This window comes from Argentina silus, assembly GCF_951799395.1.
Source record: "Argentina silus genome assembly, chromosome: 9".
Taxonomy (NCBI): domain Eukaryota; kingdom Metazoa; phylum Chordata; class Actinopteri; order Argentiniformes; family Argentinidae; genus Argentina; species Argentina silus.
In genome coordinates this window covers 17222584-17242703 of record NC_139663.1, presented here as the reverse complement: position 1 = coordinate 17242703, position 20120 = coordinate 17222584, and the positions used below count along the sequence as shown (strand labels likewise).

General features: G+C 44.6%; 1 protein-coding gene across 2 annotated transcripts; it reads left to right on the top strand.

Annotated features, from left to right (window-relative positions):
- Nucleotides 1-4088: 4088 nt before the first annotated feature.
- sec14l1 (SEC14-like lipid binding 1) lies at nucleotides 4089-16624 on the top strand. Of its 2 annotated transcripts, none has more exons than XM_083677847.1 (16): nucleotides 4089-4235; nucleotides 5112-5203; nucleotides 9265-9414; nucleotides 9915-10046; nucleotides 10182-10310; nucleotides 10684-10918; nucleotides 11080-11189; nucleotides 11440-11629; nucleotides 12360-12448; nucleotides 12579-12649; nucleotides 12749-12920; nucleotides 13845-13979; nucleotides 14233-14367; nucleotides 14971-15222; nucleotides 15666-15844; nucleotides 16058-16624. In XM_083677847.1, exons 2-16 carry the CDS (start codon nucleotides 5141-5143, stop codon nucleotides 16161-16163), a joined length of 2148 nt encoding a protein of 715 aa, XP_083533973.1. In that variant the 5' UTR covers nucleotides 4089-4235; nucleotides 5112-5140; the 3' UTR covers nucleotides 16164-16624. The 2 variants fall into 2 exon arrangements, with proteins under 2 accessions (XP_083533973.1, XP_083533972.1); XM_083677846.1 differs by having other exon boundaries at nucleotides 4089-4240.
- Nucleotides 16625-20120: the final 3496 nt, after the last annotated feature.

Below are 20120 nucleotides of genomic sequence, written 5' to 3'. Positions count from 1 at the left end.
TTCCACAGTGTTAAACTCCAAGGCTTTTGGACTTTTGGAGTTGACTGTTGGTTCTGAAATTAGTTCAATTCCCTCGAAGCATTTTATATTTTTATTTTTATGAGAGGGCTTCGGTTTTAATTTCAACTGACTCCTTCCCTGAGGTATCTTCCCCAGAAACTAGAATGGTAAAACTCACAGAAGTTTCTGGAGCCAAAGGAACACACAATGGTTGAGCTGAAATCACCAGCCAACTTGACCTACTATACTAACTGCAGCTAATTAAAACAGACTGAATTTAATGAAAGAGCAGGGTAGTGAGGATGTACGGTGGCCCCATGGACCAATATCACTTTCTATTCTGGTTTCTATTGGCTGTTTTAACGATTCCTCTGTTGACAGTGGTTAAGATAAGAAAAGAGAGGGATAGCTGAGATAAAAGAAGGAGTGTGACCACAGACATGAGATGTGTGTTTGCGACTTGTAGGTCCTGGAGGCGACATACTCTACAGGGGAGGAAAACATTCAATTAGCATTAGAGCTAATCAGACAGGAGGGCCAATTTGTTTCTAATGAGGATGATAAGGTCAGAGCTGGAGTGGAGAGCGTAATACAGGTTTGGACCTTCTCTTTGTGCAGGATTATAACCCACCGGGTCACTCTTACCATGAGGATCCACAACAGCAATCTTCCAATTAAGAGCAGGCGAGATTGGGGGCAAATATCAACCCAGTAGTTATCAAGTTAAAACAATACCACACTCATCACTTCAATTGTTATGAAAATAAAATGAATGAATGTGAGTTATGTTACCCTCATTAGTATGTGTGCTGCTATTGCAGGTGTCCTGGAGAGAGAGTGCATACAGTAGATACCACAGTGGTACTGTACTGTAGCTCATTATGATACCATTTCAAGAGCTAAAAAGTGTTGTTGCTCTGTGTTTTTGCGATCATTATCTAAGTTGACAAGCGACAGCAGGGCTGCGGATGTCCCCCACCAAAAAAAGAGAAGAAGAAAAAATAAAGATCTTGGCTTGGCAAGCACATTCTAAGCTCCAGCTGTGCATCCGAATGGGGGGTTTTAAATGAACATTTACTTGGTTGGGCTTTATTCCACAGTTTGCAATTAACATGCTATTTCCTTTCCAAGAATGCTAATTATGTGATAATAACATAATAGTTACTTTGTTTAAAAGGGAGAGTGATTTGAGTCTGACACACAACACACAAACCCAACCAGTATCCTGTTAACAGCCATGGCGAGGCATCCTAGGAAGAAGAGTCTATCTTTGTTTTTGACCATTCGCATTTTAATGCTTTCTTAACTGATGCCAAAGATGGCACAACTTCTTTCCAAAAAGATCTGAAGCCTGGGATATGCAGATAAAAAGACGCTCACTGCCAAAACAAGCACATGTTATGCCTCTTCCCTAAAAGATCTTTGAGAGGGCACTTTTTGCTGAGAGAGTCTCTAACTGTTTAAACCCTTCCCTGTCTGTCCCTTGCTCTATTCAAACTTTTTTATCTGCCTTGCTAGATCATGTTTGATGCAGCAGCTTTGAACCGCCCCTCCAAATGCTGTATCTGAAGGCTTGGTACGGAGGGGGCCAGGCTGGGCCCGGGGGAGACCAGAGAGAGGCACCGCAGACTCAGCTGTAGCCTGGTAGATGCTGGAGTGAAGCCCACTATATCCCGGAGCTACAGCAAGAACTTCTTTGACAGCACTGTGATATGTTCATGAAACATTGTTTTACAACCTTGACTTTCTACAGCCAATGCACTTGTTCTTAGTATAATGTGATTCAAATCAGGAGAAACAGTGACTTTTTATTCTTTCACTAAGAAGTTTCTTTATTATTGAAAACCAAGGACACTTAATTCACTTAAGGACAGAGGGTGGTAGAGGGTACAGTTCTACGTGTTCTACGTGTTTCCAGTGAAGAAACACGTAGAGACATTGAATTAGTTTCACTCGAGACATCTTACAGCTCTGTAATGGTCTCTATGTCAAAAGGGCAACTGATGCTACTCAGACCATACCCATTTGCAACTTGATTTTCACTCTGCAATCACTAAGGCTATCACAAGATAGTCTTTTGTATATCTCAAAGTTAAAATAACTAGTATTCATATTATAGCTGCTATGCATATAGGGGAAATGTAACATTGTTTTACAAAAACCCCTGACCTAAATAGCCATGACTAAACCTCGTGTGTTAGCAAGACACAAAAACATTGACACAACAATCATGTCAGTGTTTACTCAATATAACAGTGATCAAATATTGGTTTGGATTTGTGGATATTAAAGCTCTGGAAACACATACAGGCAGTGGGAAATGTTATATTTACCCCTCAAAAATGAATTTTCCCAGTATAACCTGCAGTTGAGGTGAGATATTTGACTGAATTTGAATTGTTTTATGCAGTGAGAAAACTGTCCATGTGCTGTGTGAGTTCCACCTCTCTAGCTTGTTTTCTGATGGGAGAAAAGCAGGCTGTTACAATTGACCCCTGTTGCATACCCTAGTTGTCATCATCAATGCTATCGAAAGTGATGGGGATGCTGAAATAGCGGTGCCAAGCTGAAATGGAGGTCTACAGGTCTGGTTGGAATAAGGACTTCAGTGGTGCAATCTGCTAATAGGTCTATTTGAAATTTGAGGAGCTGTGTGTAATGTTTTCCTGTAATCCACTGAAGGAAACTAGTCCACTGTCAAACAGGTGATGAACACTGGTGATTCCTTTGTAGGCTACTCCTAAGCAACATTTATAATATAGTAACAAAGTAATAAATCTCTAGCTCCATCTAGTGGCCATTTTCCAAAGCGAATGAATACATCCATACTATCTAGCCTGTATTTTATTGTTTTAATATCTACATACATTATCAACACATTATAATGAATTATGAAAATAGGGTATTAATAAACTTACAAAGCTCATTGTGGTACAAACTTTATCCGAGATTAGTTTTTGTTTTACAGTGATGGTAATCAAGGCATTGTATACAATGTTGCAAGACATGTTACATTTGCTAAAAACCCCTCAACACAAATACTGAATTTTTATTTTTATTTAAGATAAGAGGTTTCTTTATTATTGAAAACCAAGGTGAATTCACTAAAGAATTCATGACAGCCAGGTTCAGACACAGCCTCGTCCTTCTCTATAGAAGCGTAGACGAGACGCATGGCGCAGACAAAACGCCAAACAGCGGAACAAGGCAGATCATTCCATCTCTTCACAGAGGGGTAGTTTGTGTGTACAGCTCCGTGTGCATTAACTGGCTGACCTGCTTCCCAGTGGGTGAAGACCACATTGAACCCATCAGACCACATCCACCTGCCCTCTTTGTGGGTGTCAGACAGGCCGATGCAGGTCTATCCATCCTCTGGGTCCTGACTCTTAATCAGGGTTTTGATGGCAGTCTGTTCAGCCAGACTGTGCACAGAGGCTAGGTTCGCCCCCTGAGTCATACAGTACGATTCTGCGTCGGCCCAGTCCAGTGACGTGGCAATGTACTTGAAGCAGCGGCCACATATCCCTAGTAGTTACATATGGCAGTGTTCACATCATTGTTCTGCCAAGGTGAGCCTAATAGAGAGACCAAGACTACAGTACCAGTCAAAAGTTTGGACACACCTCCTCATTCAATGGTTTTTCTTTATTTTTTTTAAAAGAAATTAGTTGTCATCATCAAGGCTATCCAAGTGAAAAATAGCGGTGCCAAGCTGAAATGGAGGTGAAATTCGATTGTCTATACTTGGGTTAACACGTGAAAGATGGGTAGTTGATTCAAGTCTGGTTGGAATTAGGACTTCAGTAGTGTAGTCTGCTCATAGGTCAATTTGCTGTGTCTAATGTTTTCCTGTCATCCATTGAAGGAAACTAGTCCACTTGTCAAACTGTCGGTGATTCATTCACTCAGTGAAATGTATGCTGCAGTCACTAAGTCCATACATCTCTAGCTCCATCTACTGGCCATTTTCCAAAACGAGTGTCATGAATACGTAACCAAATGTTCCGAAATGTGCTGCGCTGAAAAAAAGGGGTGGAGTTTTAGAAATACTTGACAGTGGAAGTCGGCAGAACGCTCTGCTGGTCTTTTCATGCCACATCAACTCGCCAAAACTCGAATGTGAAGTCCGTTTTTTTCCTTATTTCTGGGCGACATCAGGATGGACTTTCTATAATTGAGAGAGATCAGTGATCAACGTTATTTGCCCGTCTTCGAGAGTGAACATTGATCTGGTAAGGTAAGGTCATTTTAGCGTTATTTTTTTTGGAACAATTTTTTTTTGGGGGGGGTACTGGTTCAAGGCCTAGTCGTAGTGGACAAAAATAGGCAATTTCGTTAGAAGAAAGTAGCGAAGGGACCATGAATTCCTGGTCGGATTGTGTCAAGAATGCCCTGTGGGTTTAACATGCAGAAATATGACCAAAATACACGCGCCTTTATTATATCCGGCAATCTTTATGATTCCCGATGATGAAGTAAAGTTAGACTTTAATTGTACTTGTGGTCAACGTGTCAGTGCAAAAGCGTTGTAGGCAATGTTTATCAGATTTCTTATGTAAATAATAGATAGATATCACCTTGACCAATGCCACAATCAACACCTGAATACTTTAAACTGTAAATTGTACATTATTGGTGATGTTGACAAGTTGCTAAAATTGACCTTTCTCATACTGTCCACGTACTATATCTCACCTGTGTTAACTGTGTTGGGATTGCATAAAAAAATGATTATTATGATTGAAGAGGAGTGCAAGAATAAATAAGATACTGAGAAAAGTTCACATCATGCACAGCATATCCCATTTCAAATGACGTTCTTGGCCTATACGTATCATTGAGTTGATAAATTGCTTCTCTAGCGGGTTAAGTGCATTTCCACTGAGGACAGTCTATTATGAGCCCAGCTGTCCATGTTGATTGCAGCTGATGAAACAGCATTTCTCTTTGTTGTCTCTTGGATCCCTTTCCTCTAACCTTTGCTCAATAGATGATGACATGTGGACTTGTGTTTTGCAGACACAGTGGATGACATGTCGTTTGTTGCTATTCTTCTGTGCTGTGTCATTAGATCTCTAACTGAGGGTTTGTCTGTGACTGGTTTACAGAGAGGAGCACCTGTGGATGAACTACAATCATGGTGCAGCAATACCAGTCACCCGTGAGGGTCTACAAAACACCCTTTGAACTGATAATGGCGGTGAGTTTTAGTGTGTGTGTGTGTCGGGGGTGTGTGTTTGTGTGTCTGAAACTAGATTTAGGTGTTGTTTGTGATAGGTTGCTGTGAGTTCTCTTGTGCAAATTTGACACAGATGTCCAGTCAGACTCTCAGCCAGTGTTATTGTGCAGCTGAAACAAAGGTTTCTAAGGAGCCAAGCCTTTTCATACACATGATTTCTATGCATTCTCATATTATGTAATGTTTGCATTTTTCTTTAGTGAGAACATTGCCTATCCACTTTTGATGGGTGAAGAATGAACTGCATGCTGTTATGAGTCTGTCACAGTGTAATTACATAGGCTTTCCTGCTAGTAATAACTTGTATGTAAAACCAAGTACCGTTCCAGTGAATTTGGCCTGGCAACATTCTTGTGGATTTTCGCAAGAATTTCATGCTGTGTCATGTCTGTCCCCACTCGACACGGCATCGCTAAACAGGAAACGACATTGATACGCCAGTAATTCTGGATAGTGGCCGTAAGGCATAAAGAAACAGACACAAAAACAACAGTGTAATACAAGTCTCATGACTTTTTGGCTCGTAGTCAGCAGTAATCCTACTGTACTTCTGTGAAATGAGGATCACAGGGTCTGAGCGGGGCACAGTCAGTGTGTACTTCCTGTACAATTCTTACAGGAGGTCAAACCCCCCCCCCCACACACACCCCTCCCCGCCACCAAGAACAGTCAATGTATAACCATGATGCTGCCCCACGTACATTACCATATGGGTCATCTGTCAAGTTATTCTAATGCTCTATGGGGTTCAGAGCATGCTATGGCCTGTTGTGGCTACTACCTGCCTGGCTAGCTAGGTTACCTATTATGGATGTACTATTGTTGTTTATTCTTCATGAAATAGTTTTTATGGGTTTGGCTTGTGAGACAGGGACATACAGTACCCTGTTGTCGGTGCCTCTTTCCTGCACTGGATAAAGAGAACGGAAAAGATGAATGTTTTGTAGGTAGGGTATAGACTGGTATCAGTTGTGAAGTGTTGTTGTGGTTGTTCAAAAGCACCCTCTTCTCCTCTCCCCCTCCTCTCCCTCCCCTCCCTCCCTCCCCTCCCCCCCTATGCCTAGTCTGTTCTGTGGCTTCCTGCTTAGCTGTGTCTGATAGGCTGCACTAGGCCCAGGGTGTCATTAGGACCTCCCTCACTGCGTTCTGTTCCCCTCTGTGGCTGCGACCGCCACAGCTGGCCTCCCCTGATAGAGCTCATAGGACCACTGCAATAGCACAGTACAGAAAAGTACAGAACATGTTGTGAGAGGGTTATCAAACTCGCCACCTGTTCACCCCACAGCCTTATCAATAAGGTTAGAGAGTGTATTCCTTGGCGTGAAATGCATACAAGTGATTTCTCAGTCATTTCAGAACAATTTCTGTGTAGTTTTTTTTAATTTATTTTTTTCATCAATCTTTTTTTATTATTATTTTTTTTTTTTATATGAGGCTTATCTCGACATTCAGATCCCTGGTTTCTCATTCATAGTTTCTGTTCTGTTTTAACGTGGTATCTTGCTCTTTGTGATCTGTTAAGCTGGAAACTTATGTAATGTCCTCAAACCTGGTTAAGAAACCTTGTGATGCATTTTTTTTTTAAAAATTTTCCTCTAAAATCCTGTTGAACCAGTTGCAGCAATGTCTGCCACATACGAGCATTGTTAAGATACCACCATTTAACCACTTATAGAGTCATTAAAAGACATATATGCAAAGGTATTTTAGATTGCAAAGTGGTGGGGCTAGCTGGAAACAGTCTGACAGTCAGTGAAACTGTACATGCGGCCGAGATTACAGTAAACTGAGAGACTTCCCCCATCCCCCATCCACCCATCCCCCCTCTGGTGTCCTCCGAGTGGCTGACTCTCGTCTTGGCTGACTGACAGCTGTGACTGAGTCACTCCTGACCTCTCTCTGCTGTAGGACTGGGCTAACCTATTGGTAGACAGTTCATCATTGACTACAATATTTCCCACTTTGTGGAATGTCCTAATGAATTCCCTGTGTGTGTGTTCATCGCTTGAATGCCACAGCCTATTTAAGTATTGTTGCTGACCATGTGCATCCCTCCATGGCCACAATTTACCCATCTTTTAATGGCTACTTCCAGCGTGATAACGCACCATGTCACAAAGCAAAAGTCGTCTCAAACTGGTTTCATGAACATGACAATGAGTTCAGTGTTCTTCAGTGGCCTTCCCAGTCACTGGATCTGGATCCAATAGAACACCTTTGGGATGTGGTAGAACGGGAGATTCACAGCTTGAAAGTGCACCTGAAAAATCTGCAGGAATTGCATGATGCAACCATGTCATCATGGACCAGAATCTCAAAGGAATGTTTCCCACATCTTGTGGAATCAATGCCACGAAGAATTGAGGCTGTTTTGAGAGCAAAGGGAGGCCCTACCCAGTATTAGCATAGTGTTTCTAATAAAGTGCTCAGTGAGTGTATATACACACATATATATTTCTACATTTGTTGTTCATGTTTAAAGGCAGCGTAGTTTGACGTGCAGAACGGGTAGCTGGGGGGTTTTGTACTGTGTTGTGACTACAATGGCGTTCAGAAATGAACCCCTACTGCAGTGTCATCACAATTCGAACATGTCTATACTGTAGCTATGGGTGGACTCTAAACAACAAGTCAGACACCAAATAATGGACATATTCTGTTTTGGAGGCTAGATGGAGACCTAAATAGCGGGAGTATGCATTTAAGGCTCTGAATTTCAGTGGCTGTTTTGTTGTCTGAAAGGCAGCCACTGTTTTGTTACACAATGGACAATGAATGCACCCGCGGCTATCCAACTGTAGCCCACGTGTTTTATGTACTGTATACGTCCTTTGTGTTTAGCTCGGTTAGAGAAAGAGAGAGAGAGAGAGAGAGAGAGGGATGTATGCCCAGTATGGCCCCAATCATAGAAAGGTATTTGTTTTGCCTCCTTTGCAGCTGGAGGTATTGCTGTGTAGTCAACTGTAAATCCTGGGGTCGTTCTATCAGTGCCCTCTGGACAACGTCTGTGTGGTCTTGTCACTGGATTGATAAAGCCGCACACAGCGGCTATGATTTTATTTGATGAAGGCTGGCACTGAAATGTAAACTAGACGTGTGTGTGTGTGGGTGGGTGTGCAAGCGTTTGTGTTTGTCAGTGGGAGATCGCTGGGCACTTTGCACTCTTGTGCTAATCTGGAGTGTGGTGTGTAGAACCCACACATGTCATTAACACATGGCTGTGAGTGTGAGTGTGTGTGTGTGTGTGTGTGTGTGTGTGTGTGTGTGTGTGTGTGTGTGTGTGTGTGTGTGTGTGTGTGTGTGTGTGTGTGTGTGTGTGTGTGTGTGTGTGTGTGTGTGTGTGTTGGGGCGGGCAAGCAGGCATGCATGTGTGCGTTTGTGTGTCGGTGTCAAGTCCAGGCGACTTCCTTTGCTGAAGTACTGACCGATGTTACTGCGTACGTTGTCAAGGCCATTCAGGAGCCAGAAGTTCATCAACCTGTTTTTTGCGAACCAATCAAAATGTATTCCAGCCAGGGACTTCTGGTCTGAGCCAGCAGAAACCTTATCAAATCGGGATGACATAACTGGCGCACTTGAGACGGACTCTGGTTCAACTCTCTGATGTGATTTCACTAGAGATCTTTGCCCTCTGTCTGTGAGGGCATCCGGAGGCCCCCAGACCGCAGACTCCGAGTTAGGTGTAAATATTGACAGAGCAGGAGGCCCCCTGGCTAACTGCCCCGGCCGTCATGTGAGCCATAAATGCAAAGAGAAGAGCATGATTTAAAAGAGCCCTAGAGCTGTGGTTTGAGACTGGGCACTTAACCTAAACTATAAACTTTCTTTTAAGATGTGTTTACACTGAGTCAACAACAGCTTTATTGGTCAGAATGATCGTGTTGTGTACATGACCCAGAAAAAACCTGTGCTGACTGTCACAAGTGTTATTTACCCTTGATTATGTCATGGGTTGCAGCATCACGGAGCAATGCATAACCATTGTCTCTTTCTTTCTCCCCCCCCCCCACCCCCCCATTAAGGCCTATGTGCGGAGGTTCCCTAGTTGCCATCTGGTCCCGGTGTTTGTGGACAGCGAGGTGCTCAGTGAGCGTCACAGTGAGGATGGAGCCACGGTGGTCACCGAGAGACGCTGTAAAGTGGAGGTGGACGCCCCTCGGCTGCTCAAAAGGGTACTGACCTCACCTTTGACCTCACCTTTTGACTTTTCACAGCTAAGCACTAAGGCCAACAGTTCATGTCACACATAGTGGCTCCCGTTCCCATCTCCCTTAGCAGATCTATGACTTGTTTATCGAGTTGGTTTTGTTTATTGTGTTTTTACCGGAATGTCTACTCTATCTGTTTTACTCTCTGATTATCGGAATTACATCAGGGGAGGCTGGTGGAGGTAGAAATCGGAGGACAGGCTCATTGTAAAATGCATGGAATGGAATGAGGGCTAACCCGTTTTTTATTTTATTTTTTAAATACCATTCTTCATTCCATTCCATGCATTTCAATGAGCCCGTCCTCTCCGATTTCTACCTCCACCAGGCTCCCCTGAAGAACCTACTATAGTAATTGCAAAGAGAAATGTCAGTGACCCTAAACTGTCTAAACTCTCGGAAATAAGGAATGTTCTGGTGGCGTGCCAGTTGTCTAGTGTTGAGCCTGCCATCTCTGTCTGCAGCTGGCGGGGGTGGACTACTTGTACTTCGTCCAGAAGAACACTCTGGACCACAGGGAACGGACGCTACACATCGAGGTCACAAACGAGACCTTCTCCAACAGAGTCATCGTCCACGAGCTCTGCAACTACTCGGTGAGCGACCAATGACAAGGCTGCAATGGGGGGGGGGGGGGGTGTCCTGTTAATGGTCCATGTGTCCTTCGCTGTCACCTTTACGATTTGAATGAGTTTATGAAGTCTGTTGCTGTGTCTTTCCCCCGTCCAAAGGTTCACCCAGAGAACGAGGAGTGGACGTGTTTTGAGCAGACGGCCAATCTGGATATCAAGTCCTTCTTCGGCTTTGAGAGCACAGCGGAAAAGCTAGCCATGAAGCAGTATGCCAGCAGTATTAAAAAGGTGTGTGTGTGTGTGTGTGTGTGTGTGTGTGTACACACAGTATGCCTATCTTGGGGGGGGGGGGGGGGGGGGGTGTGTATGTATGTATGGCGTAAGGATATGAGTGAGATACTGCTGTATATGTCATAATCGTCATCAATCCTGCCCATGTAGACACAGTGCTATCTGTCGATCCAGTTAGACTGGTGTATTAACCAGCATCTCCTCTCATCTGCTGGCTTAGTCATATATCCTGCTCAGCTGAGGGTGAGTGTGGGTGTGGATGTGTGTGCTATTGTAAGTGTGTGTACACTGCAAACAGACTTGCAGTGTTTTATCCACAGTGTTTTCGTACAATAGTAGCTACCTGTATGCCTCCTCCCACCCCCCTCAGGGTAAAGAGATCATAGAGTATTTCCTGAAGGAACTGGAAGAGGAGGGGGTGACCCACATACCCCGCTGGACCCCCACCGCAGCTCCCCCCAACCCCATCGCCAGAGCAGACGTCACTGCCAGACTCCAGCTGCCCCTCGCCACGACCAAAGCCATCCCCGTGCCCAACGCCAAGGAGACCCACTCCAGGAAGGACACTGGCAGCCCCACAGAACTACCGGCTGGGTCCCCAGATGGTCAGTGTGCCAGACACTACACACACACACACAAATATGGCTACCATGTCTGGATCCCATTGAATCCAATTCAAATGGCTCTGACAATCCTGTTTTTGGTCTTGCAGTAGTCTGATGGGAAATGTGGGAGTTTACTGTACGTTGTTGCATTCTGATTGCAGACAAGTTGGATGCAGACTACATCAGGCGTTACCTAGGAGACCTGACGCCTCTGCAGGAGAGCTGCCTGATCCGACTGCGCCAGTGGCTGCAGGAGACCCACAAGGGGAAGGTGAGACACACACACACACACACACACACATATACACACACACACAGCTGCAAAAGGTCAAACTCATATACAGACGTGTACAGCCACCCACTCACCCACCAACAAACGAAACTAACATCCGCACAAGCAGGCTCACCACATTTACAACCCAACCGATACGCCCACAAGGCTCCCTCTCACACACACACACACACACACATTTCCACCATCTCCCATTCCCCTCTTCAGCTTCTCCTGTCCCTGCTTACAGATCCCCAAGGACCAGCACGTCCTGCGCTTCCTCCGGGCCAGGGACTTCAACCTGGAGAAGGCCCGCGAGATCCTCTGCCAGTCGCTCACCTGGAGGAAGCAGCACCAGGTGGACTTCTTGTTGGACTCGTGGGAGCGCCCTCAGCTACTGCAGGACTACTACACCGGGGGCTGGCACCACCACGACAGGGGTGAGAACCACAACCACACAGCGCCGTATGTCACAGCGGAGGTGAATCGTCGAGAACGTTGAGGGTAGAAATGTACTGTGTCGAGAGCTGAAAATGACTCACCTGACTGTTCATATGTGTTGTACACCAGTGGTGTTCACTCCTGGTCCTCGAGAGCCACAGCACTGCAGGCTTCTGTCCCCCAACTCAGCAGTGAAGATCAGTTGATTTCGTTCAATCAGGTGTGATTAGCACCAGGCTAGGCTAGGACGAAACACCAGGACCCATCGTGGCTCTCCAAGAACAGCGTTGAGTATCACTGTGCTACACAATACATGTTTACCTGAAGGTGATCTCAACAATTGTGTCACGTTGGTTCTCTAGAAGTCACTTCTGTGAGTCATCAAGGAAAACCCCCCTCCTCACGGTTGGTCAGTGAGTCAGACAGGGAGTTATTTATCCCCCCCCCCCCCCAATCAGTCTTCAATGGCCTCAGTCCAGGAAGTCTAGCTCCCACATAGAAATAAATTTCTGGCCATAAATAGCTGACATTAACATGAAATGACTGCCACTTTAATCATGGATGAATGTAATGTAGGTGTGACCTAAAAGCAACTGTTTCAGGTTCTCTATGAATATTTTGGCATCTTTTTAAATAACAAACCTCTCATGTCAACCTGATTTACACTGGTCATCTAGTTGACAATGTTTTTCATGATTTTGTGTGTCTTTGTATCTGTGTGTGTCGTAGATGGGCGACCTCTGTATATTTTACGACTTGGACAAATGGACACAAAGGGTCTGGTCCGTGCCTTGGGTGAGGAGTCCCTACTGAGACAAGTGAGTAAGACACACACACACACACACACACACACACACATGAAAGAACACAAATATTGTACACCTATTCCCCACATTCCCACCTTGTTGAACATGTATGTAAACCCCTCACTTTCCGACTCTCCTTCAGGTGCTGTCCATCAACGAGGAGGGTCTGAGGCGTTGTCAAGACAACACCAGAGTTTTCGGCCGACCCATTAGGTACCTACAGTTAGACTTACTATGAATTCCCCTCACGCTGTGTGCTTGTCTCAGTCCTGAGCCTGTGATGTAATATCCCCCCGCATCTGTTCCCGCCAGCTGCTGGACATGCCTGGTGGACCTGGAGGCTCTGAACATGCGTCATCTGTGGAGACCAGGTGTCAAAGCCCTGTTGAGGATCATAGAGGTGGTGGAGGCCAACTACCCTGAGACCCTGGGACGCCTGCTCATACTGAGAGCACCCAGAGTCTTCCCTGTGCTCTGGACACTGGTAAGCACCAGTCATGTCACACTCTCTCACTCTCTCTCTCACTCACTCACTCACTGTGACCATTTGACTTTGCTGTATGAGTAAAAATAAATTGTAAATAAACATGTTTGATATTCATTCAGCCCTCTCGTTGTCATTTTGTTCTAATAGCCTTTGAGTGATGCTATGCGCACAATTTATACAAGTCATGTTTAGAATCACGGTTATTCTCTGGTCGTTTTCGTCCGCTGAAGTAAAAGCCACAGCCACTAACCCTAACCCTACTGTGCACAGTGCCAAAGCGAAACACATCTGTCCAATTTTTGAAAAACGAGGAACAAAAGTGATTTGGCCTAAATTGTGATGCCAAATAGAGATTTAAAAACTCTGTGAGGATGGGGAATAAAGACTCTGTAAGGATAGGGAATGAAGCCTTATAATTTCTGTAGACAATCCTTAACTATTTTCTCTCCATTCGATATCTATATGACATGTCTTGGCCTGTACTGTCAGTGTGCATGATGCCTGGAAGTGCTTCCCTCGCATGGAATTGCGATGTCATGATCATATTTTGTCTTATCAAAGAATAGGCGATGTAGCATGTAATGTGTGTCTGTATGTGTCTGTAAATAGTAAGACCTTTTGAAATGAGAAGAGGAATGTTTAGCACACACACAAGTAGTCTCTGAATGCAAATGGCGAGTTAATTTCTAAGATGATTTAGCCTACTCATGGTGAGAAAATGTTGGTGCGGCCAAATCACGTGCTGGCTGACATGCAGATGGGAAATCACATGAAAACGTTCACTTAGTTTGGAGCCCTGTACGTATATGGAGGTTTCATTATGTGTGAGTAATTTCATCAACTGGCATTGCAGTTCGACTTAACTGTGATGTGCTGGATTACCTCGTGATATGACAGTGAGTCTCTGTGCTCTGATTCCAGGTCAGTCCGTTCATCGATGAGAACACCCGGAACAAGTTCCTCATTTATGCCGGGAACGACTACCAGGGGCCCGGAGGCCTGGTGGACTACATCGACAAGGAGGTCATCCCTGATTTCCTGGGAGGGGACTGCATGGTGAGTCTGGCAGATTATCTTCTATAAATGTTCACAGAATACAGAAACCCTCTATTCTGCAGATCAGTTCTCTATCTGCTAAAGTGTCGTGTAATCTTGTTCTGACTCTTTTTAGAGAACTTAGGCTTTAGAAGAGCGGATGTCAATTGCGATGACAAAGATCCAACATGGCTATCTGTGCTGACAGAGCTGAGGGCTTCTTGCATCTCTTGTCTCATGTCTCCCCCCCCCCCCCACATTCCTGCCTTTCCAGTGTGAGGTCCCAGAGGGCGGCGTGGTCCCCAAGTCTCTGTACAGGACGGCAGAGGAGCTGGAGAGTGAAGAGGTGCGCCTCTGGACTGACGCCATCTACAAGAGTGCCAGTGTCTTCAAAGGAGCTCCACATGAGGTAAAACTATCACCGTCGTCCAATTCCAAAGAAGTCTCTGGCCACTACCCTGACGTTGAAGTATTGCAGTGGAACTTGGCACTTGTCTGCATGTGAGCTTCTCAGTTGACTGTGCTGAAACAGTGGGTTAGGATGCCCCCTGCTGGATCAGTGCAGTACTGCCACCAGCAACAAGCCAATAACCTGTTCAGATGATTCAAGGGGCAATCTGGGATTGCTACATACATTTGTGGACTTTTAAATGAATTATATATAGCCATTTATTCTTAAAGATTTAACTTATAAATGCTTTGTGACCTTAGTTAGTCTTACCCCATCAGAACCCAAAGTATAAGCTTGGTTTACTTCATTGTTTGTAAATAATGCAATTGTAAACAAACACTGTATAGTTTCAAAACATGGTTAAAACTATCATTTTGATCTCATGGAATTGTCTATGAAATTGAGAGTTGTTACATTTCTCCAGCCCCATCCCTCAGCTGTTTACCAAAAAAGTGGCGGGGAGACAGTGTTGTTGTTGTTTTTGAATTCCAGATTGCACATTTTTAATGATGTAGTGTCTGCAGCTCTGTGTTCACCCTGTACTACTACATCCACTTCCAGCTGCTGATCGAGATCACGGACGCCTCCTCGGTGGTCACCTGGGACTTTGACGTGTGCAAAGGGGACGTGATCTTCAACATCTACCACTCCAGGAGGGCTCCCCAGCCCCCCAAGAGGGACACGCTGGGGGCCCACGGCATCACGTCCCCGTCGACCAACAACGTGCAGATGATCGACAGGTGTTGGGTGCTGGGGCAGGACTACAGCATGGTGGAGACGGCCCTCATCTGCAAGGAGGGAGAGAGTGTCCAGGTACACAGAGAGCGGTAGAGGGAGGGGAAAATACATTGAACATCCACTTACCTACACTACATTCAAATACAACACCAGTATGACAATGTCTCCACTGGTTTTGATGAATTGCTACTGATGTAGAATTAATCTATTCATTAGGTTGTATTTCCCACGGTTTTAGAGAATATGTTCAGCCGAAACAGTATTCTATTTTTACAACCGCAGCTATTAGTTCTCCCCTGGGCCAGATGAAATATAAATTAATACGTTTGAAAACACAAACACCACCTGTTGTATCGACTCAAATCTAACCGATTACTGATACTAAAGTTGTTGTTTTTTAGGCTAAATATGCTTACTAATGACTGTAAAGGTATTCTCTTTAACCATTCCCTTGCAGTTTTGATCTGTCCCATAACACAGCTCCCCTCTGACCACCCACCCCCCTCTCTCCCCTCCAGGGCTCCCATGTGACGCGGTGGCCAGGGTTCTACATCCTCCAGTGGAGGTACCACAGCATCCCAGCCTGCTCTGCGTCCAGCCTGCCAGGAGTAGACGACGTCTTGGCCTCCCTGCAGGTCTCCTCTCACAAGTGTAAGGTCATGTATTACACCGAGGTGCTGGGCTCCCACGACTTCAGGTCAGTTGACACACCAGTCCCCACCCCTCCTCTCTTGTCCTCTGCATCTGTATGAAACAATGTGTTGGATGACAGTTAAAGGTGGATTGGAGGATAGATTGTCTTCTAAAGAATGAGTGTTATTGATCTACTTTTAAACATGTTTTTGCCTGCCTGTCTGTCTGTCTGTCTGTCTGTCTGTCTGTCTGTCTGTCTGTCTGTCCATCCATCCAGGGGCTCTATGACCAGTCTTGAGTCTAGTCACAGTGGCTTCTCCCAGCTCAGTGCTGCCACCACCTCCTCTAGCCAATCACAGTCCAGCTCAACCGTCTCAAGGTAGCATCCATCCAATCGGAGTTCAAGGAGTATGAGTTTTGCACCCTTGAGAGATGCCAATAAGGATTGTGACCCTGATACCTGATATACTGTTCTCTTACACATGTTGCCTTAAAGAAGGACCACCGCTTTGCCAATGGGGGTTTTACCTCAGAGAGGGGGGTTGAAAGGACCATGACGTGGACATGGATAGTCCTCTCCTTACTGCCATTTGAGTGAAACAGTGGAGCTGCTAACTGTCATCGCCCTTTAGTACATGCCTAAAGCACTTGAAGAGTTATTTTTGTGCTAATAGTACATTTTATGAGTTGTCTTTATAGTGATATTAAAATATAAATAAAATATATACTGTGTTTACCTTGTAACTAACTAAATCTGTCTCCATTTTCATTAATTTAAATGAAATGGTTCTGGAGGGAAACATCTGCTAAATGAGCATCTGTTGAATGAATAAATGCAAATGCAAAAGACTATGCTGTCATCTGCCTTGTTTTTCTGTCAAGCGCTGAGTTTTTCCTTCGGGGGGGGAGTTATTTGTAATGGCCTTGTTTACCATCGCTTTAATTTAATTGGAAGGCTAAACACGGAATCATTCCCTGTTTTTGAACATTTTGTGTCATGAGCACCCCTCTCCTCTCGCTAACTGTTGGTGAATCGAAGTGGTCCTTAAGTCACCACAAGATGTCAGTGTGCCACGCAAAACGAATTGATCTCGGAAAAAGGCCCTAAATTCGTTATCCAGTGTATACCCCTGTAGTATATCAGCTTCTCATTGGGTGGCCTACTACTCAACATGTTCATATTGTCCTGCTGAAATAAAGCTACTTGTAATTGAGTTACATGGGATATTGAGGTAAAACCTGTAGACCTCATATGAACCATCCATGTTGGTCTCATATGGATTTGTTCAGTCAACTGTTTGATCATGGTCCAATGCAATTGATCAGCTTGCTTTACCCTTCATCTTGTCATTGATAATTAAAGAAGGATCTGATGCAACTTTGCCAACCAACACTTGTGTAAACCCTGAATCATGAATCAATAATGTTAACCTCAGTCTCGGGACCAATCAAAAATCTTTCCCCGTCTGCTACGAGTAGTGAGCCCTTTTACAACACGTTTCAAGTCCCACTTGTTGTGGGATTTTTCATGAGTATTTCATGAGTTTGAGGTTGTTAGGCAAGTTGTTTATTATTCCCAATGGCAGCTTATTTGAATTCGATATAGTGCGTCTGCATGTGATAAAGCTACGGGAAGGCCAGGCAGTCGGCTCTGATTTACATAAAACTTTAATTTCCATTAACTCATCAGACCCCTCTAGCTAAAGCCGGATTGACTGTTCATGTTCTCCTTTTGTCGTCTGGTTGCCCTTGCAGGGCTGAACTGTACATCGCTGGGGCCGCTGATCCCTACAGAATCACACGTCTGGCGGCCACACTTGCGTAATAGGCGGACCACTGTTCCATCCCCGCTGGTTTGTCGGCATTGGTAAGAGAGGAAGTGCGCAGTTTTTTGCCAGGAGGCTGTTTACTGAATATATCAGCCTGCCCTAATGACCTCCCAAGGCACACATTGTTCATACAAACTTCTGGGCCCTTGTTTGCCTCAATAGTCTCATTAGATGGTTTAGTATTGAGTTTTGGTGCCTAATTTTCCCCCTTTTGAGCGGTTACCAGTCTGGTAAGTGGTTAACGCAAAAAACAGGATGAGTGTGTGGTTGTCTATGTGCAACACATATGATGTAGTCGACCAGGGCATAATAGGCAGGCTACATCATATGTGTAGCACTCAACCCTAACCCTAACCCTAGCCCTTACCCTAACCCTAACCCTAACCCTAGCCCTTACCCTAACCCTAACCCTAGCCCTTACCCTAGCCCTAGCCCTTACCCTAACCCTAGCCCTTACCCTAGCCCTTACCCTAACCCTAGCCCTAGCCCTTACCCTAACCCTAGCCCTTACCCTAGCCCTTACCCTAACCCTAGCCCTTACCCTAGCCCTTACCCTAACCCTAACCCTTACCCTAACCCTAGCCCCTACCCTAACCCTAGCCCTTACCCTAACCCTTGCCTAGCTATCCCTAATATGGCACATGTTGTGCCTCATGTTGCAGAAGTTTGAGAGAAAATAACTTTTAGGGGTCACATGTTGAGGACACACAGCCCAGGACAGGAGCGCTGGTGGCTAGCCAACAGCCACTGAGCCACTGGTATTGATTTGTAGATCTATTATGAGTGCAGCACTGAGATGGGGATGATTCCTTATCATATTCCTGTCCTATTCCCAGTGATCACTCACATTTACATTGCTGTGTGGAGGCAACTGATGGAGAGTGTAGTATATCAACATGCCCCCTGCTGCCACTCTGCAGATTGCTGCCAATGCCCACCACCCATTATCGTACCTTTATTATGACTTCCTTTCAAAGCCGTTCATCTCTCTCTTTCTGTCTTTTTTTTTCTCTCTCTCTCTGTCCCTTACTCTCTCTTTTTCTCCCTTTTTTTCTCTCTCTCTCTTTCTCTTTCTCTTTCTCTCTCTTTCTCTCTCTCTCCCTTTCTCTTTTTCTCTCTTCCTCTCTCTCTTTCTCTTTCTCTTTTTCTCTCTCTCTCTATATCTCTCACTCCTGCTGCAGTCCATTTGACAATACTAAGTACTTTTATTCAAACATGGAGTTAGAAAGTCACACTCCAGAGTGTGGCTCCTCATTAAAAAGCAAGTCTATGTTTCATTTGCTTCCCTCTGAAAATCGTGACCTTCCCTTTAATTGAAAAGGAGAGCTCTGAATTACTGTGGTAAATTATTTTTAGGGTTGACAAAGTGGAACAGAAACTAAAAGAAAAAACTAAGAACTACTGTTAGTTTAAGCTTGAAGTAAAGGTTATATATAACAGTGTCCTCTTGTTTTAACATGTAATGTGTTATTCTAAAATGAGTTATTCCAAAGTGATTGGTGTTCCTCTAAAAAAACAAACAGAGAACATCGATTGTCTCCTGTCTATAAACTGTGAGGTCTATATAAACTAATCTCATTAAGGCTGCAGAGAGGATTCATTTTCTGACGTGATGTACGATGAAAGCCTGATTAATTTTCCACAACTAGATAGCTACAGTCATGTCTATTTATCTCTGATGCCTCACTATCTCATATTTTACCACATTGATTTTTCAGCAGCAAGTGCACCATCAATCTATCCTCAATTTAGGCCAATTCCTGAACGCTATCCTTGTTTGCAGTTAGATGTCGAGGGGTTCTGTTTAAGTCTGCTTCCCTTTTATTGGTTTCTGGAGATCAATCCTGGTGTAATTTCTCTGGTGTTTTCTTGGCTGGCTGCCTTCCAGACTTGACATTTCCGTTCCTTGCCCTCTTTAAACAGAGGGCAGGGCTGTCATATCAGGTAGACTGCCCCCTCTTAATTATTAGGGAATGGGAATCCATCCATTCTCTCAGACATGGAGCAAGTTTCAGCCAGAATGCCAGTCTCAACTCATGAATGTCCATCCCTCTCTAGTTTATCAACTCTTGACAGCAACAACTGATTTCTGGTGAAATAAGTGGCAGGAAATATACAAACCCTTTGAATCACAGTGGAAAAAGGTTATTGAACATACTGTACAAGAAGACTTTATTGATTTCTTAATTACTGATTTATCATCGCCATGTCTAGCCAGGTTCTAAACTTGAATCAGTATCAGCATAACTACAGAAACAGTGCTGGAAAAAAGCTGTTAACAGCATCTGTTAAGGGCCGGCCAACCATGGATGAGGGTTCAGTCTGGATAGTAGCCCGGGCGGACTGTACAAGCCCCACTCTCTTAATTAATTAGAATTAGCCCATTCTAGATGTAATCATGGCTTGTGCATAGGAGGAAAAAAAAAAAAAAGTCTGCAGCGATTACCTTGGCAGGTCTGTTTCTGCCAACAAGGGGCAATCAGAGAGTGAGGAGGGCGGTGTCAGAGACAT

Bases quoted from the DNA above. Each gene is read 5' to 3' on its own strand.
- sec14l1 (XM_083677847.1), top strand. From the start codon at position 5,141: ATGGTGCAGCAATACCAGTCACCCGTGAGGGTCTACAAAACACCCTTT. The intron at 10,919-11,079 runs GTCAGTGTGCCA...TTCTGATTGCAG, and splicing joins ACCGGCTGGGTCCCCAGATG to ACAAGTTGGATGCAGACTAC. The intron at 12,921-13,844 runs GTAAGCACCAGT...CTCTGATTCCAG, and splicing joins TCCCTGTGCTCTGGACACTG to GTCAGTCCGTTCATCGATGA.